The sequence below is a fragment of the Aquarana catesbeiana genome, linkage group LG07 (genome assembly GCF_042186555.1).
Source record: "Aquarana catesbeiana isolate 2022-GZ linkage group LG07, ASM4218655v1, whole genome shotgun sequence".
In the NCBI taxonomy this organism is placed as follows: Eukaryota; Metazoa; Chordata; class Amphibia; order Anura; family Ranidae; genus Aquarana; species Aquarana catesbeiana.
In genome coordinates, this window is record NC_133330.1 from 78,744,398 (window position 1) to 78,765,312 (window position 20,915).

The 20,915-nt window shown below is 41.9% G+C and overlaps 2 protein-coding genes across 2 annotated transcripts in view; one reads left to right on the forward strand and one right to left on the reverse strand.

The window, feature by feature from the left end:
• SYN2 (synapsin II) overlaps positions 1 to 20,915 on the reverse strand; it is a 446,027-nt gene that overhangs the window by 87,387 nt on the left and 337,725 nt on the right. Inside the window, exons 6-7 of the mRNA XM_073592359.1 lie at positions 4,492 to 4,554; positions 3,509 to 3,651 (exon numbers count right to left, since the gene is read on the reverse strand). Of these exons, the coding sequence (XP_073448460.1) occupies positions 3,509 to 3,651; positions 4,492 to 4,554 (206 nt within the window). The remainder of the gene's footprint in view (positions 1 to 3,508; positions 3,652 to 4,491; positions 4,555 to 20,915) is intronic.
• The window catches only part of TIMP4 (TIMP metallopeptidase inhibitor 4), a 57,054-nt gene continuing 55,836 nt past the window's right edge, over positions 19,698 to 20,915 (forward strand). Inside the window, exon 1 of the mRNA XM_073592360.1 lies at positions 19,698 to 19,932. Within this exon, the coding sequence (XP_073448461.1) occupies positions 19,809 to 19,932 (124 nt within the window). The 5' untranslated portion in view covers positions 19,698 to 19,808. The remainder of the gene's footprint in view (positions 19,933 to 20,915) is intronic.

Sequence of the window (20,915 nt, forward strand, 5' to 3'; positions counted from 1 at the left end):
CACTCATCGTGAAAGGAAAACAGTTTTCCTTTCCCGATGAGTGAGCCAGCGCGACATGCACAGTACCCTGTCGCCGAGAACCAGCGCGATGGTATCGCGCTGGAAACAAAATCTCGCGGTCAGGTACTGTATGTACATTGGCATTCATAATGAATGGAACTCAAAAGCACATACAAAAAGTGTTGCAGTGTACCATGATGCACAATGTGGGTTGTGGTACCATGAGGAGAAAAAAAATGTAATACAGCAGCCATGGACCACAGTAATGCAGTGCACCTTAGTGCGTCATTGAGCATGCACTACTGTGGTGCCATATGGTGTGACTCCCTACAAAACATGATTTTTGTGCTCTTCTTCTAAAAGGCTGATTAAGGCTTACCAGGAGGATTGCATACATTCTGGGAAATTAAAGTGGAGTTCAACCCAAAAGGGGAAGCTCAGCTTATCTCCCGCTTCCTTCCCCATCACTGCAACTTTTGGCACCTTTCGGGGGGAAGGGGGAGAGGGTACTTGGTTTTGGCAGGTACCCGCTCCCACCTCCGGCTGACTTCACTGCAGTAAACACATCCTGAAGTTTGGCAAAGCACGCTTTGTGCATGCACAGTAGGGAACTAGTTGTAAAGCCGCAAGGCTTCACTGCTGGTTTCCGCTACCCAAGATGGTGGTGGCAGCACCCTTGAGCCAATTGAAAAATTGGCTGGGGTGAAGACACCGCTGGATTCGTGGACAGGTGTGTGTCCTAATATGTAAAGTCAGCAGCTACAGTATTTTTAGCTGCTGACTGTTATTTTTTTTCTGCAGGAGCCTGGAGCTCTGCTTTAACTAAGCTTTTTGCTCCACTATAATGGTGCAGGAAACTATCAGAATTGGCTTGTTCCACATTAATAGAGAAGATAGACCTGCTTCAGGTCTGTCTGTACCACCTATGCCAGTTTCTATTTCAGAGTGAATTAGAAACTAGTCCAGGTCTGCACCTGACTAATAAAGGGAATGTGGCCGTTTTCCATATATGAAACTGCCGCAAATTCTCACCTGGTGTGACCTTGTTGTATGGGATGTGATAGATCACATCCCTTTCTCTGCCCACTTAGTGATCACATGAAAAGAGACTGCACAAAGTTAAATGCCCTCCTCCCTCCTCTCTGAGCTGAGTAGGAGGCTGTGGTGGGTGGGCAGAGAGCTTGAAGCGGATCTTAACCCTCAAAACAAACTTCCCTCCTTTCCACCCCTCCTCCACTCCACTACACAAATATCCCCTTTTTTTAATTTACTTTTTTTTGAAGAAGAAAAACAATTTTCCCACCCTAATGCACATCATTTGCCTAGGCGAATGGCATGCACTGTGCTGTCTGTGACTAGGCATAGGGGTTAATTTATTAAAGACAAATAGAGTGTGCAAGTGCAGTTGCTCAGTTGCTTAGTAAATTAGCTGAAGCTCCACCTTCAAATAGTACCCAATCACATGCAAGTGAAATTAAAAAAAAATGCTTTTTTGCTTGCACAGGACTGGATGATGGAAGTCAGCAGAGCTTCCCCTCGTTTACTAAGCTCTAAAGCAACTGCATTTGCAAACTGCAGTCTATTTGCCTTTGGTAAATCCACAACATTTTCATTCACAAAAGGAGTAGGTGGACAGCCCTAGTGGAGCGTCTTTGGCAGGCCTGCTGGCTGAGCCCAGAAGAGCCTTCTGATAACTTCACACAAGACTATGGCGGCATAGGACCCAGGCAGAGTGAAGAAGATCTCAGCAGGACAATGTTGGATTTGATAGGTGGGTACAGAACCCACAATCCGGTAGGTAGGGGTTAACAAATAGGGGAGGAGGGTAAAGATCCACTTTAACAAAGGGGCTTGTGCTCTTTTTTTTTAATTAAGAGCAGCATCTGATCCATGTTCTAAGTTAAAGGGGTTGTAAAGTCAGAAGGTTTTCGATCTTAATGCATTCTTTGCATTAAGGCCACTTTCACACTGGGGCGGGGGCAGTGTCAGCGGTAAAACGGCGCTTTACCGTCGTTTTAGCAGCAGTATTCGGCTGCTAGTGGGGCGGTTCCCCCCCCTGCTAGTGGCCGAGAAAGGGTTAAAACCACCGCAAAGCGCTGCTGCAGCAGCGGCATAGCCACGCTGCTTCATTGATTTCAATGGGCAGGAGCGATAAAGGAGCAGTGTATACACTGCTCCTTCACCGCTCCAAAGATCCTGCTAGCAGGACTTTTTTTACCGTCCTGCCAGCACACCGCTCCAGTGTAAGAGCCCTCAGGGCTTTCACATTGGAGACACAGCAGCGGCTCTTTCAGGGCGCTCTGCAGGCGCTATTTTTAGCGCTGTATCGCCTGCAAAGCGCCCCAGTGTGAAAGGGGTCCAAGATAAAAAGCCTTCTGTGTGTAGCAGCCCCCCTAATACTTACCTGAGCCCCATCTCTGTCCAGCAATGTCCATGAGTGTCTTGGCCGTCCGAGACTCTCCCTCCTGATTGGCTGAGACACAGCATCGGTGCCAATGGCTCCCGCTGCTGACAATCAAAGTCAGTTAGCCGATCAGGAGAGAGAGGGGGCAGGGCAGGGCCACAGCTCTGTGTCTGAATGGACACAGGGAGCTGTGACTCGGCTCAGGTGCCCCTATAGCAAGCTGCTTTCTGTGGGGGCACTTGACAGGAGGAAGGGGCCAGGGAAGAGGAGGATCGGGGCTGCTCTGTGAAAATCCACTGCAACAGAGCAGGTAAATACAACATGCTTGTTATTTTTATAGGAAAAAAAATGAGATGTTACAATCACTTTAAGAATAGTTGTGCAAGCATTGTACTTGTACAGCTCTTTGTTATTTCCCCGCATTGCCTCTAGTTTTATCACTGAATAAGAAGTCATCTGTAAGTCCATCCATGCAATAATTACATTGTTAATTTTGTCTTTCTATAAACCAAATTGTATCAGGTTTAACTGTACTTAAAGCGGACCTTCAGTCATTTTTTTAATCTTTCCATCTATTAAATCTTCTGCCCTTGTTGTTTTAACTTTGGATAGTAATACATCTGCCAGTAAATACCTTATACAGCCCACTTCCTGCTTCTTGTCTGGTCATTAGCCTAGGCTTATGACATCATATACACAACTTTCTCTCTCACTTTCATGAGAGTTAAGAAACGAGGGGGGGGGGGTGTTGGAGTCATAAGAGGGCCAATGAGAGCTGCAGGGGTGCAGAGCTGGAGGTGTGCCTGTGCGTGTCTGTGTAAATCCAGGAAATGAACAGGCAGCAGCTTCAGCTGCCCACAGTTAAAATGGTTGCAGCTAGACTTAGTGGAAGGAGATTTCTGCAACATATTTGGCAAGTACAGAATCACAGTATATATAATATAATATTCAAAGTGGTTGGAGGGAAGCTTCAGAAAAGCAAAGATGTTTTTATTACAAATTATGTGAGCAGACTGCAGTTCCTCTTAAAAGCAACAAAATATCTTTCTAGCAGATTGTTCTAAAAATGATAATGTATAATGGCTAGGTGCCCTGCTGACTTACATGTACGCCTTGTAGCTATTTCCTATCTTCTGAATCCTGATGTCATATTTCGAATCTACGAAGGGTTCAGTGGTGGCGTAGGTCTGTGTCAAGGCCACAACGCTGGCAATATCCTGGAAGTCATAGTGGTTTTCTATTTTCACCTGTTAACACACACATTAATTATTAGTATATGTTCCCCTAATATTATAAGAATATCAGAACACTCTATGTACTCAGATGCTTTACAATTACCTGAATGCCGAGGGACTTCATAGTTCAGTGGAGGGGCACATGAAGAGATCGAGGCACAGAAAATCAAGGTCCATCCAATGCATGCTGGACAGCAATTTGTTTGAATGGATTCACAAAAAAATTAACTTAGCAACCCCTGGGACAGTAAGTCCCCTTGTTGTGCAGATTGTTTTTCAATTTTCAAAGGGAAAGGAAAGGTATTAAGACGAAGACTCCCCAATCTCCCCAAAACTTTTAAAGATGTAATTGAGACAGGTGATCCTATTGGGAGAATTCTCCTCATCGGCTGTTCTAGTGACATTTGTCAGGAATAGGGTTTCTCTTCACTTGCTTTTATGGTGACAAATTGTTATTGCCTTCCTGGTAAGCTCTAATTATCACAAGAATTTTGGTATAGAAGCTTTGCATTGGGCTGCATGGGTAATGCCAGGCAAGCACCCAATAAAGCATTTGTACTGCATTAAATTGCACAGACAGTAATGCAGATTGCAGCATCTGTAGGCACTACAGTCCCCATTCATGCTGACTTTTTTTGGGATCCACTGATTCCATGCTAGGCATTAACTTTGGAAGCATGACAGGCTCAGCATTGGTAATGGATGTTATGCATACGCAGCCTAAAATATATATTAGATAAGATGTATTTTTAATAACATCTCAATAAATAATACAAGCTATGGACATTCTTGATGGCGTTTCATATCCTTATATTTCAGTTGTTACAGCAGAGGAATACAAATGGTGATTACCTTTCCCATTCCGGAATGAGCATGTCCAATCTTCACCACAACAGGAAATGATGGCATTGCAAGCTGAAATACAAAAGACATTTAATTAGGCAGATAGAGATTAAATGAACATTTGCTTAAAACACACCTTAGGACCCCAGTGATACAATTTTATTTGCTTTTTATATCGGAGTACCTTTTGCTGTCAGATATGTTTTTTTCACAAAGGAATATAGAGTATATACAAAGTCATTGCAAGGAAAAAACAGAAAATTATTGAAATAATTGATGTCATACATGAGGTCACAGGAATGAATTCAAAGAAGAAAAAAGACCTAGTGACTTGGCTCTCATGCTGTTCCAATGGTTTTAATACTTTCTAGAAAGAAACAAAGGAACCACACTCTTATATCATAAATTAAATGTCACCATAGTGGATAAACAACTAAATTAAAAAATGTGCATTTAAATTACATACATAAAAATTGTGAAGTATATATAAATCCCACACGTGAATAACGTACTGAGCGAGTATAGGAAAAGGTTCCTCTCCACCATCATGCAGACACACTATGCACTCACCAGACTTAATTGACCCCTATTACAGGAAGTCAAATTACGCATATGGGAAAATCCAAGATGTCATACATGAGGTCACAGGAATGAATTCAAAGAAGAAAAAAGACCTAGTGACTTGGCTCTCATGCTGTTCCAATTTTTTTTAATACTTTCTAAGACACTGACCAGGAAGAAGCATGCAGATTAGAAATTGGCAGTCAGGCAACTAGCATTATTAAAAAGAGAAGTCACAAATGACAGTTTCCTTTAGAAGCCAGAGAGAAGTTAATTAATGGTCTCTCTAGTGTGAATAGGAACATTCTTGAAAGTTCCCTAAAAGAGTTTCCAGATCCATTTATTTTTCCAATATTTTAACCTGGTGATCATGTCAGTAGCACACTACCTGTCCTAGTGTGACCACATTCATTCACAGTACTGTAAATATGAAGCAGCAGTATTGTTTCCTTAAGATGGGAAGTCTGTCAAGACCTCAGAGCATTTTATAGGTAGAACCTGGCTTTGTGTTGCTTGTACATGTCTAAAAGATTGTACTGCAATAGACGTTAATGCATTTCTGTAGACATGGCAAGCATATTAATAGGGGTTGATTTACTAAAATTTGAGAGTGCAAAATCTGGTGCAGCTCTGCATAGAAACCAATCAGCTTTCAGGTTTTTTGTTAATTGTTAATTGAACAAGCTAAAGTTAGAAGCTGATTGGCTACCATGCACAGCTGCACCAGATTTTGCACTCTCCAGTTTTGGGTAAATAAACCCTATGTCTACCATTTGAAAGAAAATATAGGAACTAATAGGTTCCAAACCCACGCAAATCAATAACCAAAAAACAAATAAACTACAATAAGGATCAGCGTGTTGTAAAGTGTAAAAACACCTTTAATGTGAAAAGAAACAAAGGAACCACGCTCTTATATCATAAATTAAATATCACCATAGTGGATAAACAACTAAATAAAAAAAAAACTGCATTTAAATTACATACATAAAAATTGTGAAGCATATATAAATCCCACACGTGAATAACGTACTCAGTGAGTATAGGAAAAGGTTCCTCTCCACCACCATGCAGACACACTATGCACTCACCAGACTTAATTGACCCCTATTACGGGAAGTCAAATTACGCATATGGGAAAATCCAAGATGTCATACATGTGGTCACAGGAATGAATTCAAACCGCTGCTGTCATCCATGGTAACCCCTGAAGACGTCAGGCATAGACTGATGAAACGGCATTGGGTGGTACTTGAGTTACGTCATTTCTGGTCAGCTGGAACGCGGGTGGAACGCAAACCGGCGATTCATGCAAGTGCAATACAACCTTCTTTTTTAAATAAATTATTTGAAATACTGCACCATTAGAGTGCTTTTTCCTCTATATGGCAACACTGGAGCTTTGAATACGTTATATACATATATATATATATATATATATATATATATATATATTGGATGGATGACAGGAGTGGATTGAATTCTTTCCTGTGACCTCATGTATGACATCTTGGATTTTCCCATATACGTAAGTTGACTCCCTGTAGTAGGAATCAATTATGTCTGGTGAGTGCTTAGTGTGTCTGCATGCTGGTGGAGAGGAAACTTTCCTATACTCACTGAGGACGTTATTCACATGTGGGATTTATACACGGACTTCACAATTTTTATGTATATAACTTAAATGAAGATGTATTTATTTATTTGTTTATTCACTATGGTGATATGTAATTTATGATAGAAGAGTGCTGTTCCTTTGTTTCTTTTTATTTTATGGGTTATAACCAGGATTTCTGCCTCCCTAATGACAGCTCTGTGTATAGGGGCAAATAAGGTATTTGTCATAAAGACACAAAGTACAAAAGCTAGACCATTAAGAGATACCGTGTTAATAGTGCACAATGACTTTCCTAAAATAGATCACCAGCAAGAAATCTGGCAACTTAGAAAGAAATTTGACTACCGTAAAGAGAAACACAGTATTTTTTGTGAATTGCTGTTTTAACTCTCCCACATTTATAAATCCTAAACAAAGTACTACAAGTATCTGATCTCCCATCGCTTACTGAGTTTTCGCATTCCAAAAAGCCAACACAGAGCAAAATTTGTACAAATGTAAAGGGCCAGCTTACAGTCCTTAAGACATTAGAAAAAGTACAGGCGTATAGGTGTAAAGTAAAAGTATAGGCATACAGAGGGAAACTGGTGCAAACAGATTTTGCCAAAATGTCTCTTATGCATTCTAAAAGTGGTGCAGCATGCGCCAAATTCAAGTACAAGTTCTACACAAGTACACTGAATGTTTATTTAATTTGTTCATACATTGCACAAGTGCAGCTTTGTTTTTTGTAAGTACATGAATTTGATACATCCTGCACCACTTTTACAAATGCACGAGAGACACTTTCGCAAAATCTGTCTATGCCAGTCTTTATGAATTCCAGGGAATGTCTTAGCCTTGGTAGGTCGTGGAAATAAAATAATTACATAGTGCCTGTGGTCAGTAGGAGGAGGAACAGTGACCCATCATGTTGATGCCAGTGGGAGGAATAGTGCCCCATCATTTAAATCAGTTAGGGAATAGTACCCTACTGTTGGTGTCTGTGTGAGGTATAGTACCCCACTGTTGATGTCTGTGTGAGGAATAGTGCCTCACTATTGGTGTTAGTGGAATCAACAGTGCCTTTTATCAGTGGGAAGAATAGTGTCTCATATCAGTGGAAGATACAGTGCCCTAAGGGCTGGTTAAATGGAAGCAAAAGGCTGAATCCAGCCTGTGGGCCACAGTTTGGAGACCACCATTCTAAGATGCAAATTTGTTTTATTTGTTAGTATTGGCCCACCAAATTTTCTTTGCCAAGGATTACATATGTATTTTCAGTTCTGTGCTGGAGGATATTCACAAGCTTACAGATAAGAGAATTCTCTATGGTCAATTGTGGTCAGAGGAAACAGTTAAACTTGCACTTCTAGATTCCCAAAGTAATGGTATAGACTTTAGACAGGTAAATCTTTAAATGCCTAACTGTTGCAGTACCTTTTTAAACAGGACTGGGATAAATCCAGAAGAATAACAAAAGACAAGGGCACAGTAACCTTCATGCATTAAAACAATAGCTTTTTTTTTTTTAAATAAAAGAAACACATTGTATTCATTGTACTTCTTAAACAATGTGCGTGAAATATGCTCATTCTTATAAGTAAAAGATATTATTTTTTTTAAAAAGGTTGCTGTGTTCTTGTTCTCTCTTCTGAATTCAATCATGCCCAAGGTTAGGGTTTGGCAGAAGGTCTTCTGTAAACATTTTTAGGTGTTGTTGCCCCAGAACTAGAAAATGTTAATAAGTTACTGGTACAATATTATTATGTTCACTGTGAAAAAATATGTCTTTAATTGCTTGCCGATCATATACTGTATAAATATGGTGGCAAAGCAACTCCTCTGCGCAGGATCATGTACCTGCACATGATCCTGCATTTCAGAGGAAACAGTTACAATTGCACTTCTAGATTCCCAAAGTAATGGTATAGACTTTAGACAGGTAAATCTTTAAATGCCTAACTCTTGCAGTACCTTTTTAAACAGGACTGGGGTGGCCCATGAACTAAATCCAGAAGAATAACAGAAGACAAGGGCACAGTAACCTCCATGCATTAAAACAATAGCTTTTTTTTTTTTTTTTTTTTAATAAAAGAAACATATTGTATTCATTGTACTTCTTAAACAATGTGAGTGAAATATGCTCATTCTTATAAGTAAAAAATACTATTTTTTTTTTAAAAAGGTTGCTGTGTTCTTGTTCTCTGTTCTGAATTCAATCATGCCCAAGGTTAGGGTTTGGCGGAAGGTCTTCTGTAAACATTTTTGGGTGTTGTTGCCCCGGAACTAGAAAATGTTAATAAGTTACTGGTACAATATTATTATGGTCACTGTGAAAAAATATGTCTTTAATTGCTTGCCGATCATATACTGTATAAATATGGTGGCAAAGCAACTCTTCTGCTCCTCTGCGCAGGATCATGTACCTGCACATGATCCTGCATTTCCAGGTCTGTGGCGTGCACGCGTGCCACTAGCGACCTGCTCCCACTGTGATTGGACACAGTGGGAACCAATCATCGTGTTCGCCGGGACCCACCAATCATTCCCGAGAGAGGCAGAACAACGGTCTGCCTATGTAAACAAGGCAGATCGCCATTCTGTGAGAAGGGAAGGTAGTGATCCTGTGTTTCTGCTAAGCAGGAACACGGATCTCTACCTTCCCACAGTACAAGCACCCCCCACACAGTTAGCAAGCACTCCCTGGGAACACATTTAACCCTTTGATCGCCACTGATGTTAACCCCTTCCCTGCCAGTGTCAATATTACAGTGACAGTGCAGATTTTTAGCACTGATCACTGTATTAGTGTCACGGGCCCCAAAAAAGTGCCACTTAGTGTCCAATTTGTCCATAGTCCCGCTATAAGTCACTGATCGCCACCATTACTAGTAAAAAAATTTTTAAAAATACAAATTTCATAAATCTATCCCATAGTTTGTGGATGCTATAACTTTTGCGCAAACCAATCAATATACGCTTATTGGGGTTTTTTGACCACATGTAGCAGAATACACAATGGCCTAAATTGATTAAGAAATGTGATTTTTTTTTCCATTTTTTTATTGGATATGTTTTATAGCAGAAAGTAAGTAATATTGTAATAATATTGCAAAAAAAAGACATCAATTTTATTTGGGTACAGTGTAGCACAACCGCGCAATTGTCAGTTAAAATAACACAGTGGCATATCACAAACAATGGCCTCATCATTAGGGGGTAAACTGTAAACTGGGCAAGAGATTACACTGTATAATTATTTATTTAACTACTAAAGGTTAGAGATGGGGTTTTCTTAAAATATGCCAGAGGGGTCACTGAGAACAGACAGGTTCCCCATAAGTAGTACAGAGGCTGCCAGCCACACGCACAGTCCCATGCACATCGACAATAATGGGTCAGTCTAGGGGATGTCTTTTTAGAATTTAATGCTAAAGAACTTAAAACAGCACAGGGTAAACCTGGGTCACAGGATACTCCAAAATTAGATCAGCACTCAATAGGATAGTCTTCACACTAAATCCTCATCCTTGACTCAGTAATGCTGCCTCCAGGGGCAGCAGCCCCAAGAGAACTGAAACCTTCCTTGCATAGGAAAGAACACATTTCTTAGACCTCCCAGACATTTATCACCTCCCCGGCCACCTTTTAGACACCTTTTTTCAGGGATTGGATGGGGCCCAATAAATATTCATGCTAGCCATTTGAATCTCCCTGCCCATACTCTGGAAGCTTCTCTTATAGGCAGGAAGGAGGAATCAAACACCCAGTTTAGAAAACCCTAAACAGACAAAACCAATAGATCACTGCTCCAATTACTACAATGAAGCCAAAAACTACATTTAGCCTAGCAGCCTAACTACACTATATTACCAAAAGTATTGGGATGCCTGCCTTTACATAAACTTTAATGGCATGCCAGTCTTAGTCGGTAGGGTTCATTATTGAGTTGGCCCACCCTTTGCAGCTATAACAGCTTCAACTCTTCTGGGAAGGCTGTCCATAAGGTTTAGGAGTGTGTCTATAAGAAGGTTTTCTTCATTCTACCAGAAGCGCATTTGTTCACAACGTTTAGGAGTGTGTCTATGGGAATGTTTCTTCATTCTTCCAGAAGTGCATTTGTGAGATCAGGCACTGATGTCGAGAGTGTCCACTTAAATTCATCCCAAAGGTGTTCTATCGGGTTGAGGTCAGGACTCAGTCAAGTCACTCCACCCCAAACTCGCTCATCCATGTCTTTATGGACCTTGCTATGGTAATGCACTAAGTCTTCTTTTTTGTTGTTTTGTAGCTTTCACTATTTGCTTCCTCTATCAGGCTCTCACTGATGACATCATCTAATGCACTTCCTAGCACAGCAAGCAAATAGTTGAAGCCTTTCTGTTGCCTCTGTTTAAAAGTTACAGCAGATGTCACTGCATCTGGGGGGCTGCGCTGATGGAGGTCTGACTGTACATTTTTACACTGAGAATCTGGCATTTATCAGAAGGTCAGCTATCTATAAACTGGTGTAAGGTGCTCTTCTCTTCTCATTAGGAGTCCATCCTGTTTGTTCAATAAGTAAAGTTCACCATATTTAATATACTGTATTTTATGCTTCTCCACTCAAGAAAGAGACCAGCTGTGACTGAAAGTAATTATAACTGCACCTCCAGACTTGCAAAATTTAATAGAGTATGCAAATAAAGTATATTTTATGAAATTGATTCACAGTCTAGCTCTTGTGTCCAACAAACATAGAAGTGGCAAAAGCAATATTTAAGGGAATAACTATGTGTGATAAGGTGTAATAGAAAAGCTAACATACAAAAAAAATGTATAGGGGCACTTTTTTGTCTGTAGGCGGAGTCTTGCTATAATTAGGGGGCAGGGCATTCATTTGAAGGGGGGACGCAGCGAGGAAAGAAAAATGCGGCGCACAAAGTGCACAGTAGCGAAAATGGGTGTGGGTTTTAACGAAAATTTGGGTGTGGCTTAAAGGGAGCCTGGCTAAAACGGGGTGTGGTTAGAGTCTGAGATGAACGAGGGATGGAGGGTGAAAGTAAGGCAGAGAAAAAGAAAGAACGAAAGAAAAAAATAGGGAGGGAAGAAGAGAAAGAAGGAAAGAGAGTCATGGAGAGACCGCAGGCCCAGATCCTACACCACAATAGCAATATGTGTATTTCAGAAAGTTTAACAATCAGCAGATAAATGTGTAATGAGAACAGGGAAATGGCGCTGCGAAAAAGTAATATGATAACCCCTCTGATCTAAGGAGGATAACAGACAAGATGAGAGAGGAATACCGCTCACAAAGCTTCCACACCTGAACAAGTGCTCCCGCCCTACTACAAACTATCAAAAGGCTGGCTCTGCACAAATGTGTAGAAGAAGGAAGGAAATCCTGGACTGCCGCACTCCATGAAAAAGGCGTCTTTATTAGCAAAAATTAGTAAAAATCCAAAGAACAGTAAAAAAATCCTTTCAATGTCCCATATGTATATTTCCATAAAAGTGCAGTTGTGCTAATATCCAAAAAAATAACAACTTTATATAATAAGGACGGTTATTACATGTTTACGTCTGTTATACACGCCTACCGAGTGGTTTGCCAGTTGCGGCCTTTGTGCTTGTTATTAGCGTGATTGATTCCAGCCTGTGTTGACGCCTCCACTTGCTACTATATATTAACTTGAGGTGTACCAAGATGGCTATGATTCGGTGACGAAAAACATAAGGCGGAACTTGGTACACATCAACATCAACGTCACATCCGGCCACTACCGGTTTGCCTGATACAGTCTGTGGAACGCACGCCGTCCAGACAGAGAAACTGGTCACCTTACAGCCATTCTTGTTGATGGGGCAGAGTGTTTTTAGCCCCACTTCTTAAACCATAGTACTTTTTATTACCCAATATATCAATAAACATATTTTATATCGGATTTACGCTATGGATGCCCATTTTTGATTGCATGTGGATGCCAGTTTGTACATACTTTGGTTCGCATTAGGAAAGTCCTTCGCACTCTGGGAACATCCGGATTGGTCAAGCATCTAATTATACGCTCTTTACCCCTGCAGGGCTGAGGGCTTCTGGTGAGTGTACATACTTGAGGGGGAGCAAAAGAAGTCACCTTGCTTGGATGCACTTGGTCACCTTATTCTATGCTCAAGAAGTCACTTTATTTTTGCACAAGAAGTCACTTTATTTTTGCACGGAAGAGGATATAAAGTTGTTTATTTTTGGATATTAGCATAGCAGCACTTTTATGGAAATATACATATGGGACATTGAAAGGATTTTTTATAATGCTATATGGACTTGTTTTTCTATAGTGTCATATATGTTTCATATATAATCCTTAAATCAGTCACTCACAGATTTTTTTCAATTCATTATTTTGGACACTCCATATTATAATTAAGGACTCACTTATTACTTGATAATTATTATTTTCTTTTGATTTATGTTTTGTGTTGAGAAAGGCTCTCTCATCTATTAGAAGTCTTTTTACACCACTTAGTGTATTGCACTTCACATGTGTTTGGAATTTAAATTTTCATTATATTAGGGTTTCATTTACCAACCCTTGTCTGTTATCCTCCTTGGATCAGAGGGGTTATCATATTACTTTTTTGCAGTGCCATTTTCATTACGCACTTTTTTGGGACAACACTTTGTTGTCCTTTCTTGGGGAGGCTGCAGATATATATATAAAGTGGGGACGGAAAGTATTCAGACCCCCTTAAATTTTTCACTCTTTATAATATTGCAACCATTTGCTAAAATCATTCAAGTTCAATTTTTCCTCATTAATGTACACATCGCGGACATGATGGTCATGACCAGTGACCATCCTAAGCCCTGATTCTGTGAAGAACTAACACTGATTGGGGGAACATGGAAGAAACAGGACAGATCCACCTATCACTGAACTAACTAGCACTAAAACAGCATGGAAGGTTAGGGGTAGCTACACATGAGTAGCATGTCATATGACGTCCTTGGCTTCCAGGCATTGTGGAGGGCGCACACGCACACTTACCGCATCACTGGGGACCAAATGCGCGTGTCCGGCAGCCGCGATGTCCGCCGAGCACCTGCGATTGCTTATCACAGAGCAGGGACGTGGATCTGTGTGTGTAAACACACAGACCCATGTCCCGTCAGGGGAGAGGAGAAATGATCATATGTTCCTTGTATATAGGAACACCAATCGGTCTCCTCCTCTCATCAGTCCCCTCCACCCCCAATTAGAATTACTCCCTAGGACACACATTTAACCCTTTCAGCGCCCCCTAGTGTTAACCTCTTCCCTGCCAGTGACATTTATACAGTAATCAGTGCTTTTTTTTGGCACTGATCGCTATATAAATGTCAATGGTCCCAAATTAGTGTCAAAAGTATCCGATATGTCTGCCGCAATGTCACAGTCAGGATATAAATCGCAGATCGCCGCCATTAGTAGTAAAAAAAAAAAAAAAATAATAAAAATTACATAAATCTATCCCCTATTTTGTAGACGCTATAACTTTTGCATAAACCAATCAATATACCCTTATTGTGATTGTTTTTACAAAAAATATGTAGAAGAATACATATCGGCCTAAACTGAGGAAAAAAATAGTAGTTTTTTTTAAAAATCGGGATATTTATTATAGCAAAAAGTAAAAAATATTGTGTTTTTTTCAAAATTGTCGCTCCTTTTTTGTTTATAGCGCAAAAAATAAAAAAGCAGAGGTGATCAAATACCACCAAAAGAAAGCTCTATTTGTGGGGAAAAAAAATTATCAACATTTAATTTGGGTACAATGTCGCATAACCGCACAATTGTCATTCAAAATGTGACAGCGCTGAAAGCTGAAAATTGGCCTGGGCAGGAAGGGGGTGAAATGCCCTGTATTAATGTGGTTAAAAATCTCCAAAGATGATGTTTAAAAAATTCTACAAGTTGCATGTTTTAAGTTACAGAGGAGGTCTAGGGCTAGAATTATTGCTCTTGCTCTAACGATCGTGGCGATACCTCACATGTGTGGTTTGAACACTGTATAGGTTCGCTTCTGCGCGCGAGCTCGTCAGGACAGGGTGCGTTTAAAAAAAAATTTTTTTTTCTTATTTATTTTACCTTTTACTTTTTATTTTTACACTGTTTTTTTTTTCTTTTTTTAAAAATGGCACTTTTATTCCTATTACAAGGAATGTAAACATCCCTTGTAATAGAAAAAAGCATGACAGGACCTCTTAAATATGAGATCTGGGGTCAAAAAGACCTCAGATCTCATATTTAGACTAAAATGCAATAAAAAAAAAAAAAAATGTCATTTAAAAAAATTATTTAAAAAAAATGGCCCTTTAATAGCTGTGGGAGCAAGTGACGTTTTGACGTCGCTTCCGCCCAGCAATTGTATGGAGACGGGTGGGGGCCATCTTCCTCTCACTTGTCTCAATGCCCAGCTACTGACAGGACGCGATCACGGCGGGGGGCCCCTCTCCCGCCACTGATAAAAGTGATCTTGTGGCGAATTCGCCTCAGAGACCACTTTTATCTTGTATTGGACCACCCGGTGAGGAAGGGGATACCGGGGTTGTAGCAGCTAGCTGCTGCCATAACAACGATATCCTCCTTCAAACAGCTGACGTAAAACTGCGGCGGGCAGTCCATAAGTGGTTAATAATGCTTAAAGTGAAACAATAAAAATGTAATATTCCTTTAAATATCGTGCCTGGGGGTGTCCTTAGTATGCCTGTAAAGTAGAGCATCTTTCCTGTGTTTAGAACAGTATCGTAGCAAAATTACAAAATCTAAAGGAAAAAATGTCATTTAAAACTGCTCGCGGCTGTAATGAATTGTCGGATCCCGGCAATATACATAAAAATCATTGAAAAAAAGGGCCCCCCCCAGTCCATTACCAGGCCCTTTGGGTCTTGTATGAATATTAAATGGAACCCCGCGCCAAAATTAAAAAAAAAAAATGTGTGGGGGTCCCCCCCAAAATCCATATCAGGCCCTCAAGGTCTGGTATGGATATTAAGGGGAACCCTGCACCGAAATCGAAATAAATGTTGTGGGTGTCCCCCCCAAAATCCATACCAGAACCTTCAGGTCTGGTATGGATATTAAGGGGAACCCCGCTCCAAAAAAAATGATCAGAGCACGCAACCTGGCAGGCCGCAGGAAAAGGGGGGGCGAGAGAGCAGCCCTCCTCCTAAACCGTACCAGGACACGTGCCCTCAACAAGGGGAGGGTGTTTTGGGGTCTCCCCAAAACACCTTGTCCCCATGTTGATGGGGACAAGGGCCTCTTCCCCACAAACCCTTGCCCCTGGTTGTGGGGGTCTGTGGGCGGGGGCTTATCGGAATCTGGAAGCCCCCTTTAACAAGGGGATTCCCCCTATGTGAATGGGTATCAGGTACATTGTACCTGTCATGGACGTACTGCGCATGGCTCTGCAACTGGCTGCGGGTGCATGGGTCCATTGGGATCTGTTCCAGTCCATAGGCATTCAGCAGTGAATAGACGTGCACCAGTGCGCATGTGCGTGCGCACATCGCGGACGCGCGCACAGTAACACAGCTTTGGCGCCCAGTGATCCTTAAAAGGTGCCTCTTCAGAATGCATCCTTGCTGTCTGATCTGCAGCTCATCCTGTACCCGATCCTGAACCTGCATCTGCTCCAGTGTTACCCGGCTTCTCCTGACCTCGCTGCTGTCTCCAATCCTGACCCCTTGGCTTGCCTTTGACCTGCTCTGTGTTCCTGTTTGTTTGATCTCCTGTTGCCGATCCTGCCTGGACTTTGACCATTCTCTGCCTGCTGCTTCTGTCTGATTAATCCGCTGCTGTGACCTGGCTTGTTTGACCCTGCTCCTGCCTGCAGCCCTGCATCTGTGTGCATCTGCCTACAAGTCCTGCATCTGTGTGCATCTGCCTACAAGTCCTGCATCCGTGTGCATCTGCCTACAAGTCCTGCATCCATGTGCATCTGCCTACAAGTCTTGCATCTGTGCGCACCTGCCTGCTACTTCTCAGCGTTCCTGCATCTGCAGCAATCAAGCCTGTTCCTGTCTCCGCCAAGCGGACTCCATCTTCAGTCAAGCGAAACCTGCAGGCTCTCCTACCCCGCTGTGCTCCGAGGGTCACTGTTTCCACTCCAGTGATCCCGGAACCAGAGCCATACGAGAGGTCTCCCTCTGCACGTCAGGCTCACCTCAAAGGTACGTGACAGTACCACTACACATTCACCAAGAAAAGTGTCAAAATGGTAAAAATGACAGGAGACAGTTTGGGACAAGCCCTTTATTAACAAATAAAAATGTCCCGCGATATCCATTCATCTTCGATGACAGCGCCGATAACCCGAGAAAAGAAAAAACTGAAAAACTCTGCCTCAATGGGAGGCGTCCCGCAGCTGCAGGCTTTTTGCAATGACACCTGTTATATAGCTGAGGGCAGGGCCACCTGGTGATGTAAATCGGTGACCCCCCCCTTTCTGACATCATGTGACATCATGTAACGACAGAGGGGGCAGGTTCACCCGTTTACGTCACTGGGTGGCCCCTCCCTCAGCTATATAATAGCTAACAATGCAAAAAGCCTTCAATCACGGGATGCCTCCCATTGAGGCAGAGTTTTTACGTTGTTTTTTTTTCTCGGGTCCATCGGCGCTGTGATCAAAGACGAATGGATATCGCTGGACATTTTTATTTGTTAATAAAGGACTTGTCCCAAACTGTCTCCTGTCATTTTTACCATTTTGACACTTTTCTTGGTGAATGTGTAGTGGTACAATGTAACTGATACCCATTCACATAGGGGGGGGCTGGGATCTGGGGGTCCCCTTGTTAGGGGGGACCCCAAAACACCCTCCCCATGTTGGGGGCATGTAGCCTGGTATGGTTCAGGAGGGGGGCACTCTCTCGTCCCCCCCCTTTTCCTCCGGCCTGCCAGGTTGCGTGCTCGGATAAGGTTCTGGTATGGATTTTTGGGGGGATCGCCACTCCATTTTTTTTTACATTTTGGCACAGGTTCCCCTTAAAATCCATACCAGACCTGAAGGGCCTAGTATGGCTTTTGGGGGGATCGCCACTCCATTTTTTTTTACATTTTGGCACAGGTTCCCCTTAAAATCCATACCAGACCTGAAGGGCCTAGTATGGCTTTTGGGGGGACCCCCACGCCATTTTTTTTATTTTGGTGCAGGTTTCCCCTTAATATCCATACCAGACCCAAAGGTCCTGGTAATGGACTGGGGGGGGCCATGCCGTTTTTTTCAATGATTTTTATTTATATTGCTGGGATCAGGCAATACATTACAGCTGCCAGCAGTTTTAAATGACATTTTTTCCTTTACAAATTTCATTTTGCTGCTCTCATTCATAAAACTATGTACGGCTGCCATGTAAGCAGCCTTACATAGTGTGGGCCGTGGACTCAGCCCCCTGAGCACCCTGCCTTTGGCCAATCATGGCTCTCACAGCAGAGCGCGCTGTGATTGGCCAAAGCATGCAGGTTAGGTGCAATGCGGTGCCAATTATTTAAAATGTGTTCTGTCCCACCTATATGTATCAAGTGGTGGTTTAGGGCCAGTACAATTTGTTTACTCATGTGTAGGGATGAGCCCGATGTTCAAGTCGACCGTAAGTTCAAATCGAAAATCATGTGTTCCCCCGGCCCGTTCGCCAAATACTGAACATTATGGGGCTTTTGTGGGAAATTCGAGCGCCCGTGAAAAGCCCCATAATGAACGGCGAGACCATCAATGCACTGCGATCTTGCAGTGCCACGATGGTCTCGACATTCATTATGGGGCTTTTCTATGTCTATTCTATGCCCATCATCACATAGTTTCCCTTTTCTGCAATGCCTCATTCGATATACCATGCTGTAAATTAAAATGGTTATAAAGCTTTGATTTTTTATAAAAATAACAAACATGTAACCTATACTTACATGCTCTGTGCAATCGTTTTGCTCAGAGCAGCCCCAATCCTCTTCTTGCCCCCACCTGATATAGACAGCGGAACTCAGCCCTGCCCCCCACTCCCATGTCACAACTTTTGATTGACAACAGTGGGAGCCAATGGCTCTTGATGCTATCAATCTGTTCAATGAGGAGAGCGACAGTGGCTGGATCGGATCGGCCTCAGGTAAGAAAAAGGAGGGGCCTGGGGGGAAGCTTCAGCACAGAAGGTTTTTTCACCTTAACGTTTAGAATGCATTAAGGGGAAAAACCTTGAGACTTTACAACCACTTTAACCCCCTAACTGAATAAAGCTGACCTAAACTGAGGGAATCCTGATGAGTAATAGAAGATGATCTGCAACTCCATACATGCTCTTAAATCTTTCCAAATGTATTGGATGACATCTATAGTACTTATCTGTCTTTTATGGAGTATCAATAAATTTGGAAGGATTTAAGAGCATGTATGGAGTTGCGGATCATCTTCTATTATCATGTTGGCAGTGACTGCTTACCGTGCACCCAACAGTTCAGGAGGACTTTTAGATGATTTGGGGTAGTAGGACCTTTTTTCTTTCTCTTTGATTCTGATTCCGTTTGACAGAAGTTGTTTAGGAAAATTTTTGACCAAATTAGTTGCAGCCTCTGTTCAGGTATTCTGACAATGTGGACAGCTGTCAAAATACCAAAGCCATGCAGGGAGATTCATCCATCTGTGCTGTTTAGCATGGATAGAGAAATCTGTTGACTGCAGGCTGAATGAAATAAATCTAACAGTCTATGGCAAGCTGAAGAACCCACCCTCTGCCTCCACAGATTGGTACTTACCTCCATATGTTTTTTTTTTTTTCTATTGGAGGCCCATTAACATTTTTGTTATGGTGCCCTGTGATTTCTGGTTATGCCCCATTACACTGGAGTCATTTACAATAAATTCTGTAGACAGAAAAGACTTCAGTTACTACAAGAATGCACACTTTAGTGGGAAGTATTAGAACACATGTTAGCAGCACTTAATGACATTTGACTGACAGGCTGAAAGCAATAAAACTGCCATGGTTGATTTTCTCCCTGGGATTGGCGTCATGTTGTGCTCGGAAGGAGGGGCCTCTGGTGTCTGTCCATAAATAAGAGGGGTTCATACCATGGAAATAAGAAATCAGTTTTCAGACGCCTGTGAAGGAACTCATTTACTTGGCTAGAGGTGCAAGTTGTATCCCAGCATGAATCCGTTCTCGCACACACTGCTGGTTGGCACTGTGTTCCTTTTAACCCTTAAGGAGCTGACAGAGGCATGCAGCTGTATGCCATATCACCCACAGGATCAATTCTGTAGAGCAAGCATAGGTGAGTCCTGTGACTATACTTGATGTAATTGTTTGTATGCAGACATAGCTTATGGCAAAGTAATATTTTAAGAATTCTGAGCTCTGTGAAAATTTGTTGTGTCAAACGTCGGTAGAAAAGAAAAGAAGCCTATGAAGAATTGCACTTTTTCTAAAACTACATTGTGACCCTATCAAGAATTGGATGGCATTTGTTTTGAAGCAATGGGGATCTTTCTCGCAGTTAGGATGTTCTCTTCTTAAACTGCAGATGTAAGCAAATATAGCCAAGTCTTGGAAAGAAAATATGACGATGTACAATACATTTAAAATTAAAGATGATTCACAGGTTTCTAAGGAATTTTTGAATATGACTGACTTGTGGGAATGGCAGAAATTAGTCTGGAGATACACAAGGTCCATGACTTGGTGGCTGAGTTGTTCTAAAAGATTTGTATGACAAAATGTACTAGATGACTGTATGTAAAACGTACTGAGAGTCAATTTACACCTGTGGAAATGAGCCCATACTGTATACTGGGCTAAGGGAAGATGAACAATTGCTCTGAATAATATTCAATCCACCCACTAACAAACACTAAGACCACCGGCACCTCACACCATCCAAAAAGAGAAAAAAAATGGTGTACATTAAATAGAATAATTGAACTAGTGCAAAAAAAATACATGTTATTGAATACCATCCCTTTAAGAGCTCTTGTACACATGTACTGTTTATGTAAACCGTTCTAAACACTGATTATTTGGAATCCCAGGGTTCCTACAGAGGTTGCTAAGGTAAGGGTTCCTTGAGCTGTTGCTGATTGACCTCCTATGTGGTGCTGCCTGCATAGTTCCTGGGCCAGTTCCACTTGGCAGAGTCAGCTGCATGAAGCAGTAATCTTTTAGTTGTCTTTAGTTGGGTGCATTGTGACCACCATTGTAAGGGGGCATGCTTCCCACTGACCACCAAGGTAATAGGCATTTTTCCCACTGACCTCCAAT